The sequence below is a fragment of the Bombina bombina genome, chromosome 5, assembly GCF_027579735.1.
Source record: "Bombina bombina isolate aBomBom1 chromosome 5, aBomBom1.pri, whole genome shotgun sequence".
NCBI lineage: Eukaryota > Metazoa > Chordata > Amphibia > Anura > Bombinatoridae > Bombina > Bombina bombina.
Genome location: NC_069503.1, coordinates 219330676 through 219350668, shown reverse-complemented (window position 1 = coordinate 219350668; position 19993 = coordinate 219330676). Strand labels below are relative to the sequence as shown.

The 19993-nt window shown below is 40.8% G+C and overlaps 1 protein-coding gene across 1 annotated transcript in view; it reads right to left on the bottom strand.

The window, feature by feature from the left end:
- CUL2 (cullin 2) overlaps positions 1-19993 on the bottom strand; it is a 284056-nt gene that overhangs the window by 134654 nt on the left and 129409 nt on the right. The window contains exon 10 of the mRNA XM_053713847.1: positions 11424-11548. Within this exon, the coding sequence (XP_053569822.1) occupies positions 11424-11548 (125 nt within the window). The remainder of the gene's footprint in view (positions 1-11423; positions 11549-19993) is intronic.

The following is a 19993-nucleotide window of genomic DNA, read 5'->3' as shown; positions in this document are numbered from 1 at the left end:
CTTTAAAATAAAACCGTTACTGTCACTTTAAATTTTAAACTGAACACACTTTATTACTGCAATTGCGAAAAAGTATGAAGGAATTGTTCAAAATTCACCAAAATTTCACCACAGTGTCTTAAAGCCTTAAAAGTATTGCACACCAAATTTGGAAGCTTTAACCCTTAAAATAACGGAACCGGAGCCGTTTTTATATTTAACCCCTTTACAGTCCCTGGAATCTGCTTTGCTGAGACCCAACCAAGCCCAAAGGGGAATACGATACCAAATAATGCCTTCAGAAAGACTTTTCTATGTATCAGAGCTCCACACACATGCAGCTGCATGTCATGCTGTTCTCAAAAACAAGTGCGCCATACCGGCGCGAAAATGAGGCTCTGACTATGATTAGGGAAAGCCCCAATAGAATAAAGTGTCTAAAACAGTGCCTGCCGATATTTTTACAAAAAATACCCAGATTAAATGATTCCTCAAGGCTAAATATGTGTAAATATGATCGATTTAGCCCAGAAAATGTCTACAGTCTTAATAAGCCCTTGTGAAGCCCTTATTTACTGTGTGAATAAAAATGGCTTACCGGATCCCATAGGGAAAATGACAGCTTCCAGCATTACATCGTCTTGTTAGAATGTGTCATACCTCAAGCAGCAAAAGACTGCTCACTGTTCCCCCAACTGAAGTTAATTCCTCTCAACAGTCCTGTGTGGAACAGCCATGGATTTTAGTAACGGTTGCTAAAATCATTTTCCTCATACAAACAGAAATCTTCATCTCTTTTCTGTTTCAGAGTAAATAGTACATACCAGCACTATTTTAAAATAACAAACTCTTGATTGAATAATAAAAACTACAGTTAAACACTAAAAAACTCTAAGCCATCTCCGTGGAGATGTTGCCTGTACAACGGCAAAGAGAATGACTGGGGTAGGCGGAGCCTAGGAGGGATCATGTGACCAGCTTTGCTGGGCTCTTTGCCATTTCCTGTTGGGGAAGAGAATATCCCACAAGTAAGGATGACGCCGTGGACCGGACACACCTATGTTGGAGAAAAGACCCTTTACACAAACAGGAGCAAGCTGGAGAAGGTAGCTGACGGTATCCAAATAAAACTTTGGGGCTTGGTTAGGAGTCTGAAAATCAGAGCAATGTTATTTAAAAATAAGCAAAATTATACATTTTTTAAAAAAAAAAAACTTTATGGGCTTTATAAATAGATCATCTACAACACATTTATGCAAAGAAAAAATGAGTGTATAATGGCCCTTTAATGCTTTTAATAGCGTAGAGAATTAATGGAATATATAGCCATAGTACACATTTCCAGTACTATAACAGAGAAAACTCTTATTTGTCATGGCTTATTATATGCGCGTGCAACAAACTGACGTACGTACCACAACTGATGAGCATAAATGATTACATTTACTTGACATCTGATTTGGGGGGGAAAAATGCAGATTAGTTTTAAAACAACATTTAATTCATTTATAGCACCACCATTCCGTTAATATCCCCTACCTCTATTAAATTACACGCACATCCCTCATACAGCTATCCAGTTCATAATCTCCATCACAGCCATAATAAATTCATAATCCAGCCACACACCTCCAATTCAAATGACCCCCCACCCACCAATATTAAATTTATAACCCCACATACACACTCTACTCCAATTATTATGTCCCAATAATACAAAATAAAATGGGCTATTAATTGTGATGCCCTCTTAACACTATTAATAAACCCCACCCCATTACTATTAAATGTATTCCAATATCCCTCCCTTCAGTCGTGCCACCTATGGGATGAAGTAACAAGTCATGAGGCTCTGATGGAGGGTAAAGGTAATATTCAGCTTGAATGATCTGGGTTTTTCATTGGAAACAATTGGAAACAATAGCTCTCCAATGAACAAACCAATGGCTTAAGGACTGGTATATAAAATGTGTCATAATTGTCATTTATTTGTATAAAAAATCATTCAGGAAGAAAAAAAGCAACAGCCCTACACTATTAACTACATAGACTAGAAACTAAAACAAGGTAGAGGGATTAGAGGAAGGCAAATAAAAGGAAGTAGCCTAAAGAGTGTGAATGTTTACTTAATGTGTTGTATAGTGTGGCCATACAGAGAAGTGACAGAAACCCTTTATTTATTTTGTCCCCCTTTTTCTCTAATTTCATTCTGAAATTGTGAGCTTTTCAGTTCCTGTTCGAAATGGATGTGCAGAACACTGTTATATTCCACACAGCTGCTCACTCTAGTGACCTATTTATAACTGTCTCTAATTGGCCACAGCAGATACGGTAACCTAAGTTACAACAACTTTACACTTACTTTGTCAATAAACAGCTTATTAAACTTTAAAAAAAATACATCTACATGATATTCTCAGACTAATCTTTTCTTTGAATGCATCATTCTATCTAGCAATTTTTTTATTGTTTAATGTCCCTTTAAGTGCATGCATAGTGTGTATGTGCCAAATCGCATCTTTGTATGCTACAAAATGAAGACTATGCAAAAGAGTAGAATTAACACCGGAGCATTTTTAATTAAGAAAATTTCACACTTTTTATAACATTATTCAGAGGTCAAAAGGTCCCTAATTTATGGCAGCATTATAGGGTTTTCTTTCCTTCTAATGCCAAACCAGTCTTTGCATTCCACCTGGTGTGGGGACACAGCAACACCTCTATGCTTCATGGCCTGCATATAACGTCAATGCATTCCTTCCTCTCAGCTGCTCACCAGCATCATCATACAACAGCCAGGCTCAATGTTCCCTTCCATTACTCTTCCCTTCCAACTCCCCACATGTAGCATTAATAGAAACAGCATAGTGTCAGGGTTACTTGGTTAACTGGACTGCAAGGTGGCAGGCAATCAATCAAAGGTGTAAAAATGACTACTACATAAATTCCAGGTAAATAAGGGTTAAAATGACACAGTGGGTGTGTTCTGGGAAATCAAGGGGTTAAATCACTGCTGCTAGTTTGTGATGCAGCAGACAATCAACATCCTGATTGTCCTAATGGGTGGGTGTATGGTATGGGCAGTTAAATATATTGGTCCACATTACAAGTGGAAGCGATTTTTGCGCTCCACTGTGTAAAACCAGCGCACGCTAATGTGCGCTGGTATTACAAGTTCACAGCAATTGCTGGGAAGCATTCCGCTTACAGAAGCGAGCTGACATAGGCTCTTATGGTAGCCTCGTTTTTATAGAACACAAGGAAAAGCGGAGCATGGGGTAAAATCCAACAGTTTATTATGCCAACCAATAAAAAACAAAGAGAGACAGGAAACACGGTCTGAGATGGCATCAGAACTTCAGCGCAGTAATGGCAGCAAATATATGATTATATACACGTATATTTATGTGTTAATATGTGTATAAATATATATGATTATATACACGTATATTTAAGTGTTAATATGTGTATAAATATATATGATTATATACACGTATATTTATGTGTTAATATGTGTATAAATATATATGATTATATACACGTATATTTATGTGTTAATATGTGTATAAATATATATGTATATGAGCATATACATATATATTTACTGGGAACACTCAGTGCCGTTTTGTTTTTTCTCTAACATCCCACTCCCGCCAGCCCCAAAGTACTAGATGGTTCAGTTGTTTTTAGTAAAAAAAATTCTGAGCACCAAATGAGCTTGCGCTAGCAATAACCAGGCATTTGTAATGGCTGATTAATTATCACGCACCTGCAAACGGGAAAATTTGCCCGTTTACGTGCGTGCTATAATTTAGCGCTCCACTTGTAATCTAGCCCAAAGCCAGCTATGTAGACAGCTATGTAGACAGACATTCAACTGTCGTACAAAACATTGTGGGAATGCCTCAGTCAGGATCAGGTTAAAGGGACACTGAACCCAAATGTTTTCTTTCGTGATTCAGATAGAGCATGCAATTTTAAGCAACTTTCTAATTTACTCCTATTATCAAATTTTCTTCCTTCTCTTGGTATCTTTATTTGAAATGCAAGAATGTAAGTTTCGATGCCGGCCCATTTTTGGTGAATAACCTGGGTTGTTCTTGCTGATTGGTGGATAAATTTATCAAACAATAAAAAAGTGCTGTCCAGAGTCCTAAAAAACAAAAAAGAAGCTTAGATGCCTTCTTTTTCAAATAAAAATTGCAAGTGAACGAAGAAAAATTGAGAATAGGAGTAAATTAGAAAGTTGCTTAAAATTGCATGCTCTATCTGAATCACGTAAGAAAAAAATTGGGTTCAGTGTCCCTTTACTGAAAATTGCACGAACAAAGGACAGGTAGCTTCACTCCATAATAATAAGAGGAGGCACTTGATTCTACATAGGGGACATTCAATAAAAAAAAAAAAAAATCTACTGTGAATTTAAACATTACATTTAAATATTTCCATTGATATTTGACATGTATTTTTCTGCTATTACTCTGGCATCACTTACAAAGCCACTTCAGTGCCAGCTGACTGTAGGATTACTTATCTTTTTATCGTCTGGCAGCACACAAGCTGGTGCAGGTTGTATCATGTGTATCTATGGACCCCACATGTTACTCTATGCTAAACAAAAAACATGTTTACCAATGCTGGCTCTTTGGTAGAAAAGTTGATTATGTGACCCAATAAAATATGTTTTTATATTTGCACAGTGTATAATCAGCAGAAGACCTGCATACAAGAGAAATGTTTAACATAGCATTGAAAACTTGCAAAACTGTACAACCAGTAATAGACAACTTGAAAACCCCAGTCAGTATGTGTATCATATCTCCATTAATTCTGACCATCAATGGCTAGCTGTAAAAGGAGTTTTACACTGCTCTAGGTGATCATGATGTAGTATGTGACCAGATCAGACAATCGTTAGAATCATGCAGCATACCCAAGTTACAGAATATAAAATGCAGTCTCTATAGGGAGAATGTCCTCCCTTAAAGCGGGAATATGGCAACTCTACCCTTATTGGACAGCGACTTTGTAATTACATTTAGAAATAAGCTGAACATTAAAGTTCACTTACTGTTTTTTCATTGCTTGTTTTTGACACTGAAAAACATAAATTATGCCTACCAGATAATTTCCTTTCCTTCTGTACAGGGAGAGTCCACAGCTGCATTCCTTACTTATGGGAAATACTGAACCTAGCCACCAGGATGAGGCAAAGACACCCCAGCCAAAGGCTTAAATACCTCCCCCCCACTTCCCTCATCCCAAAGTCATTCTGCCGAGGGAACAAGGAACAGAAGAAAAATATCAGGGTGAAAAAGGGTGCAAGAAGAACAATTTAAAATTTAGGGCCGCACAACGGAGAACACGTGCGGGAGCTGTGGAATTATCTGGTAAGCATAATTTATGTTGTCCTTCTTAATACAGGGAGAGTCCACAGCTGCATTCCTTACTTATGGGAAATTATACCCAAGCTCTAGAGGACACTGAATGCTAACGGGACGGCAAAAAGGAGAGGCGGCCCCCATCTGAGGGCACCACAGCCGGCAAGACCCTTTCTCCCAAGGCTGCTTCAACAGAAGCAAAAACTCGCTATAAATTTTTTTAGGAAAAGAAATGTAAGGAGGAACAGATAGCCGCCCTACCAAACTTATTCATAGAGGTCTCATTTTAGAAGACCTAAGAGGACGTCACTCTTCTCGAAGAATGAACCATAATCCTCTGAGGAGACTTGTGTCCCGCTGTCACATATGCCAAGCGGATGATACTTCACAACTAAAAGATAAGAAAGTCAAAGACGCCTTCTGACCCTTACGCTTCCCAGATAGATAACAAAGAAAAAAAAAATCTGTCAATTCCTATGTAGCCTGAAGATAAAACTTCAAGACACGACTCCATATTATGTAGAAAAACTTTCCTTTGAGAAGAAGGAATAGGACATAAGAAAAGAACCACCATTTCTTGATTGAAGTTGCTATTTGACACAATCTTAGGAGGAAATCCTAACTAGGTTTGTAGAACAGCCTTGTTATCATAGAACACCAGATAAATAGGGCCACATAGCAAGGTCGGAATCTCAGAGACTTCTGCAAGCAGAAACAATAGTTAGACGGAAGGAATCTTCCAAGGTAACAACTTAAAATCAACCTCATACATAGGTACAAAAGTAGTCTGATGCCAAACTGTAAGAACCAGATCTAAGCTCCAAGGAGGAGCATTCGATTGACACACAGGCCTAATCGTAGTCAGAGCCTTAAAAAAAAAACTGTACGTCCGGAAGCTCAACGAGCCTTTAGTGCAGTAAACAGAAAGAGCCAAAACTGTCCCAACAAGGAACAAGCTAAGAGGCCCTTCTCCAGACCCTCCTAGAGGAAGGAAAAAATACTTGCAGACTTGAATAGTGTGCCATGGCGAACCACCATCTTCACAGAAAAAGGGGTTCCTCCACACCTCATGATAGATGAGGAACCGGCTACGCTCTTGAAGGAGAGGACCAAAACACTCTTTTGGCTAAGACTAAGCGTCATCTCACAGTCCGCCTCAGGTAAATAAGATTTGATGAATCAAAGGGACCTTGTACCAGCAGATCCTTGCAACAAGGTAACCCTCATGGAGGAGAAGACGACATCTCCACCAAAACGCAAACCACAATCTTTGCGGCCGTAACGGAGCAATCAGTATCACTGATGCCTGCTCCTGCTAGGTTTGAGTCACCACTAGAGGAAGGAGTGATATGGCCGAAAAGGAAAAATTGTATTAAAACCTCCAAGGCACCGCTAATGCAACCATTAGCTCCGCCTGAGTATCCTGAACCACGACTCATCTGTGGAACTTGGTATAGAGACGGGACATCCATATCCCCAGAAAAAGGGAATGTCTGAAGAGAACATCCATCCCGAATGACCCCACCAGGAGAGTGGATCGCTAACAGCGAGCAGTAGTGAGCTTCCCCCTCTACCAAACCAGAGATAATACCCTCATCGCTAGGGAGTCTCTCTAAGACTGACCAGAATCTATGGACTGGGACTAACCCAGTAGAATAAACCCTCAGAGCAAAAGGAATTGCCTGAAGATCTATAAAGTTAAACGGGAGGGAAACCTCCTAAGTCCACGGACCCCATGCCCTCTTGGCACGCTCTCACCAAAGTCAAAACCGCCCCGGATGAATATGAAAAACGTCCCTCAGGACAAGGAGATCTGGACAAAGACATTAGAGAGCAATTCTCTCAATCAGTAGACCAGGGAAATCTGTTAAGCCAGATTCGAAACAGCGCCACTCCACTGTCTCAGCATACACCGAGCCTCTGCTGAGGTGAGACCTGGAAAAAGGAATGAAGCCCAAGATGGACCCCATGACAAAACCACACCACCCAACACAGAGCCAGCTATGGCCTGAAGGAGGTCTGTAGGGCATGACCTGATAAAGCTAACTCATAACTTCACAAGTCCGATAGAAGTGTCTTTATTTCTATGAAGACTAATTAGCATCCAGGAATCCACCCTGGTGCCTACACCAAAGAACCCGGGTCTATATATACTTCCATCCCTGAGGATCGAGGAAGACAGATGAAATCTCTAATGGTCTTCTATTAGACAAGACAATGGTGGATGAACCAGAATTGTCCAAACAAGAGAAGCTACCGCCAGATCTAGGAAAACCTAGAAGCAGTAGCGGAGGCCTAAACTGGCTTCCTTCTGTCTGGAAGACAGGATCAAAAGAAGAAAAACTGCCCTGGAAGGCTGAGATTTGAAGTCTAGCTATGACCTCTAGGCCCCACGGATCCTGTACGTCACTGAATCAGCGTCTGAAAGGAGCGATAGTCAGTCCCCAACGAGATCCAAGATAGGACCTGGAACTGCTTGGCGGAGATCTGACGCTGGTGCAGTAACAAGAATAAGAGAAAGAAAATTGTCTCTCTCCAAACGGTAAAACCGTAGAATAGCGGAAACCAAAATTAAATCTTACTCTCAAGCAGAAGAAAAGATTAGATTTAAAAGTCAACTCTGACAGAGCGATTCAAGTCCTGAACAGGAAAAAACCTGAAGCCCTATTTTGGGGTTAGTAACCTAGATAAAAGAATTATAAGTTCCAAGACCTTAATTCTTTCTCGAAAATATCGAGGGAACCATCACCTCGAATCAAGACAGAGAAGTCGTCAGTACATAAATATTCCTTGTGACAAAACATCTTCATAAAAAAAGAGTTTCCTCTTATAACCAAGAGCTCTAAGAATAAACTATCCTGAAATGGAATAGTAAAGTTGTAGGCAAGCGAACAAAAAGAGCTAGCCAAGTGAGGGTGGGCAACAACACAACCCCCTTATAAAGCCCGAAACTGGGATCTTAAATAAATAAATAGATGAAAGGGAAGAGGTCCTCCATCCTTCCCCAAACACCTAATCAAATTCGCCATATGATTTAGTGTTCTGAGATTCGACAGGTAGATCAGTATCAGACATCTCTAATATCGTCAAAACCTCTCTCATCTAAAGGCGAAAGCCGGAGGAATAGAAGCAGCAGGCTCCGACCCAGAAGGTCCGTACTCTTAAGCCTCAGAGAGAACCACACCATCAGATGACTACCGTCAATTTACATGATGCTCCCTGGGCCGGAGTGCATGGATTACTTCTATGTTTGCGCGTAGCAGTACGAGGCAAAGCGGCTAAGGCCGCAGACATCGCCATACGGAACTGCGCAGTAACGTCTGGTGGAAAAAGGCCCCCTACAGATGGAGGACTAGTGCCGCAAGGGGAAGCTGCATGTGTAGGATCAGAGAGACTGTAGGGTACACACCTCACGGGACGAAGAGTCCTCAGAGACGGAAGGCTCAGTGGCATCTAACATCTCAACATTGGTTGATGAAAACACCCTGTTGCGGCATATGTAACATAATTGAGAGGGCTGGACTACCCAGGCCTCCTCACAATATACACAGGTATCAAACTCTGTCATAGAGGGATCTTCCTCTAAAAAAAAAAATCAGAATAATCCATAATTAGGTAACCTTATTTAAATCAAAGAGAAATCAACTGGCACCTATACCCCCAATGGCTAGGGCACTCACCACCTCCTATGACCCAGACAATATACAGAAAACTCGCTCCTCTCAGTCACTCGGTCAGAAAAAGGAAACCGTGGCCACTCCCGGTCACACGGTGCGCAATGCAGGACCGCCCTTGCTAAAGGTAAAGCGCGCCAAGCTTAATAAAACTGCGCATCTCTCAAAGTAAAAGAGCAACTTCTACGTTCCATATCAGCCTATGAGCCCAAAACGTCTCACACATAGAAGCAGCATAAATCACAAAAACAAATATGATTAACACCCCACTGTTCAACAATCCCCCTCAGGAGATATTAACCCTTGATTCCATAAAGATAAAGGCGTCCCACTGTGACTCTGTCTTCTAGCGTTACATATGTGTAAAAAATTAAACGATCATAAAGGAATCTATGCCGTGGAACAGAAACACGGTCCTTCAAGTGTGACAGACTGTAGTATCGCTTCCGACATGGACTTGAGTGATAAAAAGCAGGCAGTGAAACTCGTCAACACTGATTGCTTAGGAGATGTTAATATGAGTCTGGATGGCTTCGCAGAAAGACTCTCCCTGCATCTCCAGACTCTAACTTTCATCAATGCTCTCACTGAGAGGCTGACAAGACTACTTAAAACTCCAGTCCCATTTCGAAGGGTAGATACCCTTCATAAGGAACTACTCCGAATCTTCTGACACTTCTCTGCCAACCTCCTGTGAAGAAAGGCAAAGAATGACTGGGGGATGAGGGACGTGGGGGAGGTATTTAAGCCTTTGGCTGGGGTGTCTTTGCCTCCTCCTGGTGGCCAGGTTCAGTATTTCCCATAAGTAAGGAATGCAGCTGTGTACTCTCGCTGTACAGAAGGAAAGGAAATTATCCTGTAAGCATAATTTATGTTTTTCAGTGTCAAAAACAAGCAATGAAAAAACAGTAAGTGAACTTTAATGTTCAGCTTATTTCTAAATGTAATTACAAAGTCACTGTCCAATAAGGGTAGGGTTGCCATATTGACGCTTTAAGGGAGGACATTCTCCCTATAGAGACTGCATTTTATATTCTATAACTTAGGTATGCTGCATGATTCTAACGATTGTCTGATCTGGTCACATACTACATCATGATCACCTAGAGCAGTGTAAAACTCCTAAGGAACTAGGGTTATCTCAGTCATTATAAGACAGGACTGGTGCAAATAAATACTTTATTAGAAAGTTTGTTTAGAAACCAATATACACGGAAGAGATCCAGTAATACTTCCATAAACAAGAAATACATTTTTTTTAAAAAAATAAAAAAAAAATTGTGTGCTTATTTATGTCCACGTTACATCCAGCAACACCAGCAAATGAAGAGCAATTACAGCTTATTTTTAACAATTTATTTTTTATTTTTTTTGGCTGTCAGATGGCTTTGCAGGTCTTTGACATGTTGGGACTTTTGAGATAACAGTTGTTTTAATTGCAGGTAAAAGGATAGAAAATTAAAATGTGCATGGGAGCATTTCACTTTTAAATAGAAGATGGTTTTTCTTAACATGTTTCCATGTTCAAGACACTGGATCCGCAGAGCAATGCTAATCCCAAGCAGAAAAACACCACTGATCCAATCAGCAGCGTTAGTTACACATCTGATCAGCCGCATTTTCTGCTCTGGACCAGCAGTTCTCTGCAAGTCCCAGGCACTTTTTCTACTGTGTGATTAACCTTTTTCCATGGGTTAAAGGGACAGTCAAGTCCAAAAAAAACTTTCACGATACAGAAATGGAATTTAATTTTAAACAATTTTCCAGTTTACTTTTATCACCAATTTTGCTTTGCTCTCTTGGTATTCTTAGTTGAAAGCTAAACCTAGGAGGTTCATATGCTAATTTCTTAGACCTTGAAGGACGCCTCTCTAATCTGAAAACATTTTGACAGTTTTTCACCACTAGAGGGCATTAGTTCATGTGTTTCACATAGATAACATTGAGCTCACGCACGTGAATTTACTGAGGAGTGAGCAGTGATTGGCTAAAATGCAAGTCTGTCAAATGAACTGAAATAAGGGAGCAGTCTGCAGAGGCTTAGATACAAGGTAATTACAAAGGTAAAAAGTGTATTATTATTGTCTAGTGCGTCTCTTGTAGCCTAGCCCTATGTTTGGTATGCCGCCATTAGAGATAACTAAGAACTAAGTAAATAAACTATATTTTAGCAACGCCACACAAGATACAACACAATCAATTTTAACAGAACTTAAATATGATGTTGTGAGGAAATCTTCTAACTTTACCCTGTGTGCTTTGTTATAAGAGTTTATGAAAGCAGTAATTTCCACCCATCTGGCAAATGAAAATATAAACTGGTGGTAAGTACAACACAGCAACTAATACAATAATAAGCGTATGAATAACTGCGGTGCATTCTACTTACATTTTCCTGAGAAAGATTACTAATTGCTCTAAGGCCTTCATCATGGATATGGTTTTGTAGTTCCTGAATCATATGAGGTAAACCATTTACTACTGCACGGAGAAGGGTGTACATATTGGCCATATCTGAAATTATAAAAAAAACAGACTTTATGCTTACCTGATAAATTACTTTCTCCAACGGTGTGTCCGGTCCACGGCGTCATCCTTACTTGTGGGAATCTCTCTTCCCCAACAGGAAATGGCAAAGAGTCCCAGCAAAGCTGGCCATATAGTCCCTCCTAGGCTCCGCCCACCCCAGTCATTCGACCGACGGACAGGAGGAAAAAATAGGAGAAACTATAGGGTGCCGTGGTGACTGTAGTTAGAGAAAATAATTCATCAAACCTGATTAAAAAACCAGGGCGGGCCGTGGACCGGACACACCGTTGGAGAAAGTAATTTATCAGGTAAGCATAAATTCTGTTTTCTCCAACATTGGTGTGTCCGGTCCACGGCGTCATCCTTACTTGTGGGAGCCAATACCAAAGCTTTAGGACACGAATGAAGGGAGGGAGCAAATCAGGTTACCTAAACAGAAGGCACCACGGCTTGCAAAACCTTTCTCCCAAAAATAGCCTCCGAAGAAGCAAAAGTATCAAATTTGTAAAATTTGGCAAAAGTGTGCAGTGAAGACCAAGTCGCTGCCTTACATATCTGATCAACAGAAGCCTCGTTCTTGAAGGCCCATGTGGAAGCCACAGCCCTAGTAGAGTGAGCTGTGATTCTTTCAGGAGGCTGCCGTCCGGCAGTCTCGTAAGCCAATCGGATGATGCTTTTAAGCCAAAAGGAAAGAGAGGTAGAAGTCGCTTTTTGACCTCTCCTTTTACCAGAATAGACGACAAACAGAGAAGATGTTTGTCTGAACTCTTTTGTAGCTTCTAAATAGAATTTTAGAGCACGGACTACATTTAAATTGTGTAGCAAATGTTCCTTCTTTGAAACAGGATTCGGACACAAAGAAGGTACAACTATCTCCTGGTTAATATTTTTGTTGGAAACAACCTTTGGAAGAAAACCAGGCTTAGTACGCAAAACAACCTTATCTGATTGGAACACCAGATAGGGCGGAGTACACTGCAGAGCAGATAACTCAGAAACTCTTCTAGCAGAAGAAATAGCAACCAAAAACAAAACTTTCCAAGATAACAACTTAATATCTATGGAATGTAAAGGTTCAAACGGAACCCCTTGGAGAACTGAAAGAACTAGATTTAAACTCCAGGGAGGAGTCAAAGGTCTGTAAACAGGCTTGATCCTAACCAGAGCCTGAACAAATGCTTGAACATCTGGCACAGCTGCCAAGTGGCCACGCAGGAGCTATCAAGATCACTGAGGCCCTCTCCTGCTTGATCCTGGCTACCAGCCTGGGAATGAGAGGAAACGGTGGAAACACATAAGCTAGGTTGAAAATCCAAGGCGCTACTACTGCATCCACTAGAGTCGCCTTGGGATCCCTGGATCTGGACCCGCAGCAAGAAACCTTGAAGTTCTGACGAGACGCCATCAGATCCATATCTGGAATGCCCCATAATTGAGTCAATTGGGCAAAGATCTCCGGGTGGAGTTCCCACTCCCCCGGATGGAAAGTCTGACGACTCAGATAATCCACCTCCCAGTTTTCCACACCTGGGATGTGGATCGCAGATAGGTGGCAGGAGTGATCCTCCGCCCATTTTATTATTTTGGTCACTTCTTTCATCGCCAGGGAACTCCTTGTTCCCCCCTGATGATTGATATAAGCAACAGTCGTCATGTTGTCTGATCGGAATCTTATGAATCTGGCCTTTGCTAGTTGAGGCCAAGCCCTGAGAGCATTGAATATCGCTCTTAGTTCCAGAATGTTTATCGGGAGAAAAGACTCTTCCCGAGACCAAAGCCCCTGAGCTTTCAGGGATTCCCAGACCGCACCCCAGCCCACTAGACTGGCGTCGGTCGTGACGATGACCCACTCTGGTCTGCGGAAGCTCATTCCCTGGGGACAGGTGGTCCAGGGTTAGCCACCAACGGAGTGAGTCTCTGGTCTTCTGATCTACTTGAATCACTGGAGACAAGTCTGTATAATCCCCATTCCACTGTTTCAGCATGCACAGTTGTAATGGTCTTAGATGAATTCGCGCAAAAGGAACTATGTCCATTGCTGCAACCATCAACCCTACTACTTCCATGCACTGAGCTACGGAAGGACGAGGAATAGAATGAAGAACTTGACAAGCGTTTAGAAGTTTTGACCTTCTGACTTCTGTCAGGAAAATCCTCATTTCTAAAGAATCTATTATTGTTCCCAAGAAGGGAACTCTTGTCGACAGAGACAGGGAACTTTTTTCTATGTTCACCTTCCATCCGTGAGATCTGAGAAAGGCCAGAACGATGTCTGTGTGAGCCTTTGCCTTTGAAAGAGACGACGCTTGTATTAGAATGTCGTCCAAGTACGGTACTACTGCAATGCCCCTTGGTCTTAGAATCGCTAGAAGGGACCCGAGTACCTTTGTGAAAATCCTTGGAGCAGTGGCTAACCCGAAAGGGAGGGTCACAAACTGGTAATGTTTGTCCAGAAAGGCGAACCTTAGGAACTGATGATGTTCTTTGTGGATAGGAATATGAAGCTACGCATCCTTTAGATCCACGGTAGTCATAAATTGACCTTCCTGTATTGTAGGTAGAATCGTTCGAATGGTTTCCATTTTGAACGATGGTACTCTGAGAAATTTGCTTAGGATCTTTAAATCCAGAATTGGTTTGAAAGTTCCCTCTTTTTTGGGAACTACAAACAGATTTGAGTAAAATCCCATTCCTTGTTCCGCCGATGGAACTGGGTGTATCACTCCCATCTTTAACAGGTCTTCTACACAATGTAAGAATGCCTGTCTCTTTATTTGATTTGAGGATAAGTGAGACATGTGGAACCTTCCCCTTGGGGGTAGTTCCTTGAATTCCAGAAGATAACCCTGAGAAACTATTTCTAGTGTCCAGGGATCCTGAACATCTCTTGCCCAAGCCTGAGCAAAGAGAGAGAGAGTCTGCCCCCTACTAGATCCGGTCCCGGATCGGGGGCTACTCCTTCATGCTGTTTTGTTAGCAGCAGCAGGCTTCTTGGCCTGTTTACCCTTGTTCCAGCCTTGCATCGGTTTCCAGGCTGGTTTGGTTTGTGAAGCATTACCCTCTTGCTTAGAGGATGCAGAATTAGAGGCCGGTCCGTTCCTGAAATTACGAAAGGAACGAAAATTAGACTTATTCTTGGCTTTGAAAGGCCTATCTTGTGGGAGGGCGTGGCCCTTTCCCCCAGTGATGTCTGAGATAATCACTTTCAATTCTGGCCCAAAGAGAGTTTTACCCTTGAAGGGTATATTAAGCAATTTTGTCTTGGATGATACATCCGCTGACCAAGACTTTAGCCAAAGCGCTCTGCGCGCCACAATTGCAAACCCTGAATTTTTCGCCGCTAATATAGCTAATTGCAAAGCGGCATTTAAAATAAAAGTTAGCCAACTTAAGTGCGTGAACTCTGTCCATAACCTCCTCATATGGAGTCTCTCTACTGAGCGACTTTTCTAGTTCCTCGAACCAGAACCACGCTGCTGTAGTGACAGGAACAATGCACGAAATGGGTTGCAGAAGGTAATCTTGCTGTACAAAAATCTTTTTAAGCAAACCCTCCAATTTTTTATCCATAGGATCTTTGAAAGCACAATTATCCTCGATAGGAATAGTAGTGCGCTGATTTAGAGTAGAAACTGCCCCCTCGACCTTAGGGACTGTCTGCCATAAGTCCTTTCTGGGGTCGACCATAGGAAATAATGTCTTAAATATAGGAGGGGGGACAAAAGCCACCCGCTTGGATATAGGAAAAGCGTCGGGGTGCACCGGAACCTCTAGGAACTTGTCCATCTTGCATAATTTTTCTGGAATGACCAGGTTGTCACAATCATCCAGAGTAGATAACACCTCCTTAAGCAGTGCGCGGAGATGCTCTAATTTAAATTTAAATGTCACAACATCAGGTTCAGCCTGTTGAGAAATTTTTCCTGAATCTGAAATTTCCCCATCTGACAAAACCTCCCTCATGGCCCCTTCAGATTGGTGTGAGGGTATGACAGAGCAATTATCATCAGCGCCCTCCTGCTCTTCAGTGTTTAAAACAGAGCAATCGCGCTTTCTCTGATATGTAGGCATTTTGGATAAAATATTTGCTATGGAGTTATCCATTACAGCCGTCAATTGTTGCATAGTAATAAGCATTGGCGCGCTAGAAGTACTAGGGGCCTCCTGCGTGGGCAAAACTGGTATAGACACAGAAGGAGATGATGTAGAACTAGGTCTACTCCCTTCATCTGATGAATCATCTTGGGCAACTTTACTATTTGTGGCAGTACTGTCCTTACTTTGTTTGGACGCTATGGCACAATTATCACACAATTTTGAAGGGGGAGACACATTGACTTTCATACATATAGAACATAGCTTATCTGAAGGTACAGACATGTTAAACAGGCTTAAACTTGTCAATAAAGCACAAAAACCGTTTTAAAACAAAACCGTTACTATCTCTTTAAATTTTAAACAGAGCACACTTTATTACTGAATATGTGAAAAAGTATGAAGGAATTGTTCAAAATTTACCAAATTTTCACCACAGTGTCTTAAAGCATTCAAAGTATTGCACACCAATTTTCAGAGCTTTAACCCTTAAAATAACGAAACCGGAGCCGGTTACAGTTTTAACCCCTCTACAGTCCCAGCTACAGCCTTTGCTGCGACTTTACCAAACCCAGGGAGGAATACGATACCAAATGAAGCCTTCTAGGAACTTTTCCAACTACTTTCAGATCCTCACACATGCATCTGCATGTCTTGCTCTCAAAAGTAACTGCGCAGTAATGGCGCGAAAATGAGGCTCAGCCTACAACTGGGAAGGCCCTTCCTGACTGGAAAGGTGTCTAACATAGTGCCTGACGTTAAAAAAACGTTCCCCAAGTTTATAAGTGTGAATAACAAGCATAAACATGTATAAAATGCCCAAATAAAGCAATCGATTTTGCCCATAAAAGTGTCTACCAGTTTTATAGCCCATATTAAGCCCTTTATTCTGTTTGAGATTAAGAAAATGGCTTACCGGTCCCCATGAGGGGAAATGACAGCCTTCCAGCATTACACAGTCTTGTTAGAAATATGGCTAGTCATACCTTAAGCAGAAAAGTCTGCTAACTGTTTCCCCCAACTGAAGTTACTTCATCTCAACAGTCCTATGTGGAAACAGCAAACGATTTTAGTTACTGTCTGCTAAAATCATCTTCCTCTCACAAACAGAATTCTTCATCTTTTTCTGTTTCAGAGTAAATAGTACATACCAGCACTATTTTAAAATAACAAACTCTTGATAGTAGAATAAAAAACTACAACTAAACACCACATACTCTTAACCATCGCTGTAGAGATGTTGCCTGTGCAACGGCAAAGAGAATTACTGGGGTGGGCGGAGCCTAGGAGGGACTATATGGCCAGCTTTGCTGGGACTCTGCCCACTCCTGTTGGGGAAGAGATATTCCCACAAGTAAGGATGACGCCGTGGACCGGACACACCAATGTTGGAGAAAAGTAAATTTTGCTTTGGTTATTAAAAAAAAAGAAAAATAATAAGATAACAAACGGCTGCTTTCTATTAAAAGCTACTAGATACAAATGTTAAATCGCATTTATTACATGCAACTTGCCTGCACTGCATTACATTAATGTATGGGAATGTCAGTTTAACAAACTAAAGATAAAATGAAGGCGACAAAAAAAATTTTTTTTATAGCCTTCTGTACTTGAATATTCCACTCACATATTTTATGTGTTCCTGCATGACATACACACATTTATATATATGTATATATATCAATGATTTTGGTTTTTTTTTTTTTTTTTAAATCAGATTTTTTTAAATTTAAGTCTCCCCTTTAAATAAAACTATTTAAATTGTTATTATTAAGAAAATCATTATTTTTCTCCTTCCAATAACATACAGCTGAAAAGTTGATCAATAAGCAAAGTAACCTATTTAACTAGAGATATTTCCCCTTCCCATACTTTCATTCATTTCAGTGAGGTGTCTATACATATCTAATAATATATAGCCAAATCAGAAATGGTCTGATATAACTGGAAAAATAATCTGAAAAGCAGAATGCTTGGATGTATTGGTAGAGGTATTTGCAGCAGAAATAGTAAGGTTCTTATGCCACTTTATAGATCATTAGTTAGGCCTCATCTTGAGTATTGTGTGCAGTTCTGGAGGCCATATCTTCAGAAGGATATTAACAAACTTGAATCTGTGCAAAGGAGGGCTACCAAAATGGTTCATTGTCTAAAAAATAAAACTTACCAGGGATAGGCTCAATGACCTAAATATGTATAGCTTAGAGGAGAGAAGGGAAAGAGGTGATATGATAGCAACTTTCAAGTACGTTAAAGGGCTTAGTAAAACTGAGGCTGTGGGTATTTTACATAAAATGGAAAATTCAAGAACAAGGGGTCATGATCTCAAGCTAAAGGGTAGTAGATTCAGGAGAAATTTGAGGAAGCGATCAGTTTGAGGCTTCCGGTGGGAGGAGTGTGGTGCAGGAGCGCGCGCTCTACAGCTCGAGTAAGAAGAGCAAACTTTTCAATCTACCCCGCAAAGAGTACCCCTATAGCCGTGGAACACTATACCGGCTAGGGAAGGACTGAAGAGAGTTTGCACGGAAGCCACATTTGCCACCAGCGGCCGGCTGGCATCGGCCACAAGCAGCAAAAAAATCTTTCAGTGACCAAGGCAAGCCGGGTGGTGACGCAGTTTTTTGGAGCGCAGGAATACGTCCGGGAACGGACTTAGAGGTACCTGAGAGATACCGCAACACCGCGAAGTAAGGTGCAGAGTGTTCCACGGAACCAGTGAGACAGTCTTACAAGGCCGGTTTCACCCCCCTGCCGGGATCGCTCGTGAGGCGTCACGTTTGGTGCTGGATATAGGGAGGTGCCGGTGAAGTGAGAAGGAGCATCTCTGCGGTGAACCAGAAAATCTGGGAGGAAAAGCGCAAGTATCTGATAAAAATATCTGTCACCACCTGTGTCACTGTATGCTTGTTTGGGAACGTTTTTAAAAGTGAATCATAGACCTTTACTTTGGTAACCTGTGTGTGGTTATAGCTGGTGCGAGTACCTAAGACATTTAGTGGGTTGAAGCAAGCACAGAAAGTAAGGCCTGTCTTAAATTCTACATTCACCAGAAAGGTCAAAGATAAGAAAAGATAAGGTGTATTTCTCAGAAACCCTGGCATAAGTATTGCTTAAAGACCAATCCTCTTATATAAACCCACTATACAGTAAAAAGGGGGAACTTTGGAGACAAAGCTGTGTGAGATATTTTGGAGTTTTTTTGAGTACATCTGAGCAGGTTGCGTCAGGAGGCACAAGTCCAATAAAACCTGGGTGGTTAAAACCGGGACTTGGGTTTTAGAAGTAACTGGCTGACAGTCACTAGCCATAAATCATGGACTTGATAAAGAAGAAATGAGACAAATAAAATAAAGGGTTGGAGCAGAGACATACAAGAAATTTCCACGCTCTGTTGTTTTTATGACAGCAAATCTGTATTGTATTCAGTGGTTCATAGCCACTGGTCAGCCTTAATAGACTATATGGAAGACTCGGCAGTGGGGATATACATATTAAGCTATTAAAGGAAAGGAAATTCCCCTGCTGCAACTTACAAGTGATAGAGAATCTTGAATAGACTGCCCAGAAAAAAAAAAAAAAAAAAAGGGGGCTCTATAGCCGTGCATAACTGAGTTGTTATATGGACGTGTCCAGAATAAGTTAACAGCTAATATATGATTCTCCTTTTTTCTATTGTTTTTTCTTGTTTTCTGTTTTTGGTCTTTATGTGTATATAACCACCTGAGATACATGTATTGGGGCTACAAAATTGTTTTATTGTTAAGATTGTTAAGATGGAATGTTGGTTTATTGGTTACAACACAGCAGACTATGTGATATAACAACATATAAGTAAAGCTATGTGTTCTGCTGTTTCCCGATAGGAACAGATAGTGTACTTAGAGATAGTAGCCCGATGGTCTGTATAGGTCCTAACAATAGTGTTTTGTTTGCATCCCATGTACCTTACTCTACTTTTCTTCCTTATTCTTTTTCTTTTTTCTCCCAAGTGCATTTACACGAGAATATTCTGAATTTTGCTTGGAGTCATAAGCACATAGATAAAGTCACAATAGGTTTTTCTTGAAAGAATCTTTTTTTTTTTTTCTCTCACTTGTTCACTCCAGTATAGATTATTCACTTGTTTTACTTCATAGTTAAGTTCACACGTGTTTATTTTTTTGTGAGGATGTTTGGTTTTTGACAAATTTCACAACCTAGGTGTCTAGGCTTAATGTTTTTTAAGAAATTTGAGGAAGCACTTCTTTACAGAAAGAGTGATTGATTTATGAAATAAACTTCCTCAAGAGGTAGTAGCAACAAAAACTGTGGGAGACTTTAAAAATGCATGGGACA